This window comes from Numida meleagris, chromosome 22 (assembly GCF_002078875.1).
Source record: "Numida meleagris isolate 19003 breed g44 Domestic line chromosome 22, NumMel1.0, whole genome shotgun sequence".
In the NCBI taxonomy this organism is placed as follows: Eukaryota; Metazoa; Chordata; class Aves; order Galliformes; family Numididae; genus Numida; species Numida meleagris.
In genome coordinates, this window is record NC_034430.1 from 23,043 (window position 1) to 33,024 (window position 9,982).

Consider the following 9,982-nt stretch of genomic DNA (forward strand, 5'->3'; position numbering starts at 1 on the left):
CCCACGGGGAAAGACAGAGGTAGCAGCGAATGCCATCGCACCAGGATAGGCAAGCAGCTTCAGCCCTTCACAGCGCTCTGCTGCAAAGCCCCTCTTGGCCTCCCCACCATGATTCCCTTTCTGCGTTAGAGGCAATACATCCCAGCAGAGAGGAGAGGCTGTACACTTGCACACCAACAAAATGGAAATCCATGAGTCAGTGAGCACTCAGTGCAGCTCCCCAGACCCGGTGCACTTTTCAGACCTGACATGCTCCACAGGTACAGGGACACCTGGTAGTAGGCCCTACAAGGGCACGAGCTGCTTCTTGCCATACCGCTGACAGAAAACTGTACAAACTTAGCACTTCAAAGACCTGCATCAGAGAGCATCTGCACCCACCTGGCTGAGGTTGAAGGTCATTATGCTGTTGTCATCATAGAGCAGGATGTTTATGGTATCTAAGGCCCACGTACTTTCAGCTAGCAGCCCAGACTTCAGAGACATCATCACTCTCCACGCTTCAGGAGTTCCTGGAACATAAACACATGATACTTCCAGCTCCTGGAGTTTAAAAACAAAAATGAGATACTTGATACTGCTTTCTGGTCCCACAAAGAGCACAGACTATTTAACGTGTTGTGCAGACTCTACGCAAAAGCAATCTCTGCACAGACAATGCCCAACACAAACATTGTATCTGATATCGCAGCTAACTTGGGAAAGGAAACTCCTTACTGGCAAAGCTGGCAGAGCCCTTCCATGTGGCAGCACCGTACCAAAGAGGAATGGTAACACCCAGCCTCTTGATAAGCGCAAGCAGAAAAACAAGAGTTTCCTCTTACCAATATCTTTTGCTGTCAGCCGCCTCCTTTGCTTTAATACAGGTTGAGTAGCTTCTACTGATCCTGGAGGGAAGGTGATGTCTCTTCGTATCATGGGAGGCTGTACAGCTGCTGGTGTGATGTGTGAGGCAGGGACTGGTGGTCCTGCCTTCTGCATTTTCATCCCCGAGTGTAGAAACGGAGATTTACTGGGAGAAGTGCGATTCTCCAGAGGTCTGGGCAGAGGTGCTGGGCTGGATACCTGAGGAATGTGATTCTGCATGCTAGGAGGAGTCTGATAGTTAGACTGAGGTGGCCTAGTCATTGGGGGAACGGGGGCAGAGGGGCCATATGGAGGCTGCCGATTCCCATGGGAAGGCCATGGTCCCTCATGGTTTACCCTCTGTTCTGAATGCAGTATATCATCTGTTCGAGTCACTCCATGATAAGCAGGCCCCTGGGGTGCAGAGCCTGTGCTCTGCCGATTCGGATAGCTGTACCCTATTTCGTTGCGCCCTTGCCACATGGCGCCTTGCTGGGGACCCTCTGGAGCAGACTGGATGGGACCCCCCATCATCTGAGGAGGCATGTTTTGCTGAGCATTTGAGCCTGGGGGAGCCGAGACCCTGTCTCTGCCAAATTGGAATGGGAACTGGTTCTGCGGCCCTCCGGCAGATCGGCGGTCAGCAGCAGGGTATGTGCTCCCATACTGGTTATACAGGTCCTGCTGTGGAGAAGGCTGTGCAGCCTGCTGCTGGCTCGGTTGCTGAGTCTGTGCTGGAGGCAGCTGCTGCTGTGTCTGCCCCTGCCCGGCGCTGTATGGGACGTTGTACATCTCCCCTTCGTGCCGCTTCGCAGGTGGGCCGTAGCTGCCATCCATCGGTCGCTTGTAATTCTAGATGGAAAACACAGGCATTGACAACATGAGATTATCAAGCTAGAAACAGGCAACCCAAACAGTGACTAGAAACATTCAGAGCCAGAGGGCAACACTCCACACATGGCCTGTAAGAGGGCAAGACTGTTCTCAGTTAGCCATATCCAATGTGATTTGGATCAAAGTTTCAGTTTCACAAGCCAAGACCAACTCCTTGCAGTTGGCTGCATACTTTCCTTGTGTGGATTCTACAAGAACGCTTTAAGGACAGAAATCCGCCCACATAAGTGACTTTCCTGTAGAAAAGACTGAGCTCCACTGTACATTCACCACAAATCACACTGTGGTACAGGTACTTCTTTCCTTCCGAATCCATGAATTTCATCAGACCCTCTCTCTATTTTCTTAGAAAGCACAGGTTTTTGCTCAAGTATCAAACAGAACGTGTTGAATAGTGTTGTACTTCTTGCTTCTTTCTTTCCTGTAGATTTCAATACACATCACTGAAAGGAGCAAGAACTATTCTTCCCCCTACTGCTCTGAAGTGCAGAAGGAGAAAACACTCAATTGCTGAGACAAAATTAAAATCCAAGACCTCTCCACCCCCAAGAGTCTGTGCTCTAGCTGTTACACAGTCAACTCAGAAGTCCTACTGTCATGACTGGCTTCAGATGGAGCTCTAGGGCTTCAAAGATGACAAGTACCAGAGAAACTCAAACTCTTGGCTCACAGCCCTGTGGCTCTGGTTGCAGAGCCAAACTGCAGAGCAGTTGGAATTATTCTTAGCACAGATCTGAGAGTGCCCTCTCTATACACTCCTCAACTAGAGGTCTCAAAATTATCATGAAAACATTATGCATCTTGGCACTGATACAAAGAGCAAGTCATAGATAAGGATTACGGGAAGAGATATTCATTCATTCAAACTCCGTTCTGAAAGAAAGCTGACATTTTTGAGAAGACACAGAAAGCAGTGGGGCAGTGGGGGTGTGGAGGCAGTTCTGAAGCCTTTGCCTGCAGGCTTGGTGAGGCAGACACAGAATGATGCACCTGAAATGCTTCCCCCCGATGAAAGACTTCTTCCAAACAAGCTCATGTCATCACTCAGAACCAAAGTGTTACAGAAACAGGATGGGATTCAGAAAGTTCCAGAGGAGCAAAGAAGCCCAGGAATGTTTCCTGACCTCCTGCTCCCTGCCCAGATCATGCTCATTTGGAAACCACATAAGCTGTTTTCTCCAAACATCGTGTTTTTCTAACACAACGTTGGAAATGCTAATTAAAACTTCTGCTGCCTATCTGGAAACCGTCAAGAAAGCCTCCAGTAAAATGTACGTAATTCTGTTCAACACCTGCACATAGAGCACACACACATTCCAGAGTTTTCAGCACCCCTCTTTTCACACTTGGCACAGATATAACTCCTCATTCTGATACTTTCTGATAACCTACCTGCTGTTGCTGTTGATACATGGTAGTTTGCTGGCTAGGGAAGGGGCTGCCCGAGGATGTGCCTTGAGTGGAGAACTGATTGCCATAGGAATCATGTCTGGAGAAGAAACACACCCGTCACTTTTCTCATCAGATACATCTCTCGATCACAGCACTTCTCTAACTGGGAAGAGCTCTTTGTGGCAACACCCCACACAAACCTTTGCTGCTGCTGCTGCTGAGGGTAGCGGCTGGGAGAGTACATCCCCGATTCCGAGGTGGAAGGCATGATGTTCGGCTGTGGAGTTCCAGCTGCTAAGTTGCCCTCTGGTCCCATGCCTGGCTCCGTCCTACATGGAAACAAGCGACAAATTCTGTGACATTCCCCTTACTGCTCAAATGAAAAGTAAGAGCAACAATCAGACAAGTCAAAGCAACAAAGAGAAAGCAATCAGTTCAGGCGAAACAAGCAAGTCAGGAAAATCAGTGTGGCTAAAGCGCCCACCTCACTCTGTCGTAAGGACCACCGTAGGGATAGTGTGGCCGCTGTCCCATGGCCATGTTACCCATCCCTGGACCTGCAGCACGATTGTAAGGGTCACCCATACCACTGTTGGGGCCCTGCCCTGAGGACATGAAGGGATCACTTCCTGGAGCTAAAAGAATGAAAGAAAGATCAATAACACATCTATCTCTGCATCAGAAAGAAACATCCCTTCTTTTGTGAAAGAAGGGCAAGCAGCTCTCCTACAGCACATTCCAGCATTCATCCAGATACACTGATAGTGCTCATGGAGAAAAGGGAGAGGGGACTTCCTCACCTTTCCTCATACTACTATAAGGATCTTTATTTGGCTCATAAGACATGCGACCCATCATGTCAGAGGTATTCATGCTGGGCTGGTACCCTGGATTCGGAGTCATGGAGTTCCGCTTCTGGAACGTGGGATCGCTGCCATCTGTAAAGGCATCCTGAAGGCCCACTGAGTTACTCCTGATTTAAAAACAGAACAAAACAAAAAAACCCCACAGATTTTTAGAGGCCCACAGTGCTTCTTAGGATTCTTCTCCCCATATATTCCCTCTCAGATATTGCTATCCCTTAGAAGGACCACAATCACGCTCCTCCAAAAGAGGCAAGAACAACTGCTCTTCTACAAGACTGCCCCTAACCAAACCCCAAAAGCAGTGGTTATTCACACACACAAGAGACAGGGGGGTCAACATCGTTGCTGTGAGCTATTAACAAAGTAGCAAAGCCAAGGAGTCCTATCAAAACAGGTACTTCTGTCTCCAGCCAGCTGTGGGAGCAACCTTTCTGCAACCTCACAATCACAATTTATATCCAGCATGGTGCAAGAGAGTGCAGTGTCTGCATACCTGATGCCGGGCAAAGGAGGCATCTGACTGTGTGGTGTAGATGCTGGAGTTGGAGGCTTCAAGTCTCCTCCTTCTGCCATGGAGCTGCTGGTGGACTGCGGTGTCTGAGGCCCCTGCATCGAGCCTGAACCCGCTGCAAGAACACAAATGTGCCATAAGCTGCTTTGCACCCTACAGATGTAACCCAGAACCTCCCAAAGTACCAGCCTATATAACAGACAGTGATTAGTCTCCGAAGAAAGAGACAGATGAAACATGGCCAAAACAGTACAAGGAGTGCAACACCTCCAAGGACATACCGGACCAGACTTCCCAGAAGAACCCTGTAAAGTGAAGCTGAAAGGATGTGCTCATCTTTATTACAACTTAACCTTTTTTTTTTTTTTTTTTTAAATACACACAGTGCCACTGCTGTAGCACAATGCTGAGTTGCCCAAGCTATCTAGTCTCAAAGGTTGGTGCTCTACAGTGGACCACGAGACAGGGAATGTGTTTCTTCCTGCCAAATGACAACCTCTGACCCACTGTCCTCGCATTCTAAGTCTGCCCAGAAGGAAGGTGGGTTTAAGCCCTCTCCCAGAAGTTTTACAATCTGTCCAACTGATGGAAACTCCAGGACTTCTGCTGCAGTCACTGGGTAACCCTGAACAAGGCTCCTCTGTCTGCTCTGCCCTTTGAGTGGGGTTAATTCATGCAGGTGAATTCAGGCACCACTCCCAAGAATTCCTGGAACAAGGAATGCCAGAGATGCAGGATCTTTCACCGAACAACAAAACCTGTCCAGCAAGTTCCCTGACTCTGTGCAGGTTGCTTTACACCACGCTAAGCCTTCATAAAAAAAATCCAGGGCCATCAGGTGCGATCCAGCTGTGCTAGGAGCTATGAAGCTCTGCCCCTGGATCGCTGTGACAGTGTCAGCTCTCAGGTTTATACGCTCTTTGCAGCTGGCAAGAGCTGAACTTTTAATTAATGTTTCCATTAGTTACCGTCCCCAGCACCCGATATCCGTCAGCTTCAGCCCTGCTGGTTGATGAGTCACTTCAGCTATTCATTAAAATCCTCCGAGGTCATGTGCAGGGCATGTTTGTTTACACCCCACCTTCCTGGCACACTGTCCTCTTCTCCACGACTCTCTCCCAGCCCGGGGAGCTCTCAGCAGAAGGGCAGAGAGAAGCTCAGCAGGGAGTTTCATTCACGAACCCTCCCTGCAGCTCTCCTTCCCTACTCAGCAGCGGTTTGGTTCCACTTGCTTCCCCCAGGAATTTGCTGTTCGTCTATGTGCTTTACAAATACTGGCAGCAGCGGGAAGAGGCCTCGAGACATTCCCCGCATCGCTGCCATTTGGTGTTTGTCCCCACCCCCTGCTGTCCCTCCCACTCACAAATTTACACACAGTTGGAGCCAGGCCAGTTCCATGCTCTGGGAATTAAAGCCCAACAGCAGGCTGATTACGGCTCCCCAGGGACACGCTGCAGTTTGCAAGTGTGAACCCAAGACGGTTTGCAGCAAACCCGTGATGAGTGCCCACAAGGCCATCCCCAGTCCGCTTCAGAGGCCTCTCTGTAAACACTTTTGCTTTTTGAGGGTGACAAAGGCACAATGCATGGAAAGCAGCTTCAGTACCAAGAGCTCTTCTCTGATCATTGCCCAGCAAGGCTTTTACATCCTCTAGGGCCACAAACAGTGGCTAATGCAGAACCACGCAGTGTGACCTCCATCACTGATAAAGCACTGAAAAGCTAACTTGGACAGAAGTGGCTGAAATTCCATGTACGCCAACGTCAACAGGTTATAGAGTCTACAAGGAGAGCAAAGCACGTACATCTGTACGCAATGGGAGTCCCTCCCCCACACAATGGGATTCCAGAACACTCCACTGTTGACCACTCCGTTTTCCAATAGGAAAGTTGTGCTCCAGAAGGGTGATTCCTTGGCAAACAGGCATGGAAGCCTGAGGGATGCTACTAAAACGGGCCTCAGCTACCCTGGAACAGCTGTGCCCCCTGGGACTCAATGCTCATCTACAGCTCTGAAGTCTGGAGCGAGGGCTGAGAGCACTCTTTGTATTGCATCTTATGCCCTCACTCCTGCTAACACAGGGAAGCAAGAGAGAGGAAGAAAAGGAAAATGAAAGAGGAGCACAAACATGCTGAATGATAAGGCTAAAAGGATCACAGCAACCAACCATGATTCAGTGCTGCTTCTGCATATTCCCAGTTGCAGGAGTCTGGAGTAAGACAAGCAGAGAGAGCAGTTTAAGTAGGAAATAGAGAACAGTCCTCACACAGCAGCAATCACACTGATGGACTAAATCAACAGAGCTGCACAAACCTGCCGTTTGTGATAGCAGCCCTGCCAATTCCAACGGCTGATGTGCTGAAGCACGAGATCAGTTGTAGCACAGCCCAAGAAGGCAAACTTGGGACTTTCACATACCACCACATTTGCCAAAACAAAAGAAAACCTGATGTACTGTCTAATCAACTCTGACAGGCACCTACCACTACAAGAAGTTTTAAGTGGTTTCCCAAACATCTCAGCCCTCTCCAAATAAACTCCAAATGCTCTTTGTTCCACTGCATGCTATCTCAGGGGGCAAGAAAGATGTTTTAGAAAGAAAGTGAGGAGGGATTCATGACCGAGTTTAAGAACTTAGAAACAACATTAGACAGAAGTTTGTTATAATGAAATAAAAGTCATTTTCTCTTCACCAAGGTGAATCTATGCTGGGACAGGTTTCCTGACAGGTAGAAAGGTATTATTCTGTTCTTTAAGAAAAACTCTGTAATTGAGAGAATAGGTAAATGTAGTTGTTAACACTGTATTTGGACAAGAACACTTTCAGTCAAGGGCTTAGCAAGGCTGAGAGATAACCAGAGTACAATCAAATAAAGAGTTCATTATTCCACTCCTCAGGAGCTAGGCACAGATGACACCAAGTTTCAGCAATAAAAAGGCTTTTTTTTTTTTTTTTTTTGCAAACATTACAGGAACTTCAAAGTGTCACCGTTCTTATTTCACCTACACAAACAAGCTACCAACCAGAAACAGCACCTGAGGGTTTTCCTTATGAGACAAGCTGGAAAACTGAAGCTTAAAGGGCTGACAAGTTCAGCTGCAATTGAAGTGGCAAACTCAATGCAGATGAGAGAAACTATCAGACTTTCCGAAGACGAAAGAGTACAGCATGGACTGCTAGCCCAGCTCCTTTGTTTGTTATTTTTTCTTTTTTTCTCTTAGATTATTTTAACAAATCTGAATTGAACTCTATGATTAAATCTTCAGAAACTGGAGCACTCCATCAAATTTAAACAGCATCATGAAGATTAATGAATTACAAACTTTTAAAACATTTATTTTAAAGGGCTTCAGTTCTAGAACATTTAACTTGTAATAGGCTTAATAGGCTTACAAAGCTCTCCAGGCATGAAGTCTCAAAGTCCTCACTTGCTAAAGACAAAAAGAATTAGCTCACGAGGAAGGTGAGTGCAAACACACACCGACCATTTGTTCCCAAAAGGAAGAGTCTGCATAGTCAGAACAAGCACAACTTTTCTAGAAAGTTCCTAAAGATAAAGCAGTAACAACAAGGGATGTCATTAGAATGGGCAGAGAACATCTTGAAGGTCTAACTCTAGGCTCCTCTCTCTATCAAATTCTCATAAGGCATCGGTGGACTGGTGAGCACTGAGGTGTACGTACACAAGTATTTATGTGTTATACTTAGTTACAGAAGTTACACACAAGAGCTAAACTATCCCAACAGTCTAGACTGTTATATTCCCAGTATCATTCATATCCACACTACCAAACTATTCAATCTACAAACCACAGAACATCTAAAGACAGACAGGGGGGCTTTGGGAAAGTCCGGAGCCAGTCTGACCCACAGCACACTCAGTCATGCACGCTGTCCTAGAGGATCCTCTGGTTCAAACATTCATTGCACACCTTAACTAGTGTCAATACTCACCTGGAGATGGAGGCTGTATCTTTGTCTGAGACTTCTTTGAATCAGCAGCTGCAAAGATATCTGGAGGGGGGTCTTCACCTCGCTCAATCTTGCACTCAAAGGCATAGAGACACTGGATGTACTGCTTCTTCAAAGAACTAGCTGCACTGCTGGACGTGCCCACGTTGAGATTTGTAGCTAACTCACGCCATTTCTTGTTTTTGTTGACCTGCACAACCAAACAAGAGACTCTAAACTCAAAATCCCACCTGTCTCCTCCAAGAAAGAGTCACTCCCCAGCTAAAATAAGGGCTAAGCAGAGCAGATACAGCTCTGTTCAAGAACTAGTAAAACCTCTTCCTCACCTACAGAAAAATTTTCAAAGAGGTACAGGTAACACCACATAACAGACCTCATGGCTGATTTGATTTGCTAACAGCCAGATGTAAAGACAAAGACAGTGTCACCAACCTTTGCCATGGACAAATAAAGGAAAAAAACACTTGCATTGAATCTCAAGACACACTTGAGACTAAACACTGTTCCCAAACCCTACTAGCCCTCCTAACACTGTTCCCAAGCAGACAGTGAGAAAGCAGATGTTTGGCTAGCTGAAAGGATCCTGGGTTTTATAAGAGTTATTTAAAAAAATAAAAATAAACACAGCTAAATAGGAAGTCAAGGTTTCCATCTAGCCACAAAGCCGACACTGAATTTGGCTGCCTGCTGATGTGTGACTGCCAGACACTGGGCAGCCCTGAGCACAAACATTCAGTCACCACACCAGTTGCTCTACACTCACCTGAGTCAATCCTCCAATCTCCTTCACTGAGATGTAGAGCCGGTAAAGGTCCAAGGGTTTTCTGCCAACTGCTGGGAGGTTTGTCATGCCCATGGCCTTCTCTTCAGTAAAGGCCAGGTAACGATCTACCCAGATCTTCCTCTCAGGCTCACCACCCAGCTCATAGAGTTTGGTGATCTTCTCATTGGTCGTAGTAGAGGAACTGGACTTCTAGGAAAAGGAAACATATCAGGACCGAGCAGCACAAAAGTACCTAGCTCACGTCCAAGATGGCTTCAAATAGCAGTTGGAGCTCAAGGTTCTGCTGTTACACTGAGATCAGCTTTGTACTAGACCCACACATGTCAGTCTAAAAGACAAGTATGACTCAAAGGTATCAAGAAAACAGTTGGTACTTACAGAATATGTATTTTCTTTAAAGAAAAAGGTTGCATGAATGCTACACAAACCAATCAAACCTCAAAGAGACGTTGCAGAACCAACTCTCTGAGAGACCCTCTGCGGGCTCATTTGCTAAATACATCAGGAAACACCTAAGCCAACTGCAAATGACACTCTCCAGGGCAGTTGCACTGTGCCCAGAACTATAGTCCTTACTTTCCTGAGACCAATTCTGATTCAAGCAACAGTCTCATTAGCTACGTATTGCATTTGGAGACTTGGAAAAACTGACCCCTACAGGAGCATCTGTTCAGGTACATTCCCTCCAATTAATAAAGGTGAGACCGGCCTGGGAT

General features: G+C 46.9%; 1 protein-coding gene across 1 annotated transcript in view; it reads right to left on the reverse strand.

Annotated features, from left to right (window-relative positions):
* The window catches only part of ARID1A (AT-rich interaction domain 1A), a gene marked incomplete at its 5' end in the record, with an annotated part of 12,851 nt that extends 3,396 nt beyond the window's left edge, over positions 1-9,455 (reverse strand). The window contains 9 exon segments of the mRNA XM_021375161.1: positions 382-512; positions 825-1,698; positions 3,133-3,229; positions 3,333-3,461; positions 3,617-3,767; positions 3,933-4,105; positions 4,492-4,624; positions 8,465-8,672; positions 9,246-9,455. Of these exon segments, the coding sequence (XP_021230836.1) occupies positions 382-512; positions 825-1,698; positions 3,133-3,229; positions 3,333-3,461; positions 3,617-3,767; positions 3,933-4,105; positions 4,492-4,624; positions 8,465-8,672; positions 9,246-9,455 (2,106 nt within the window).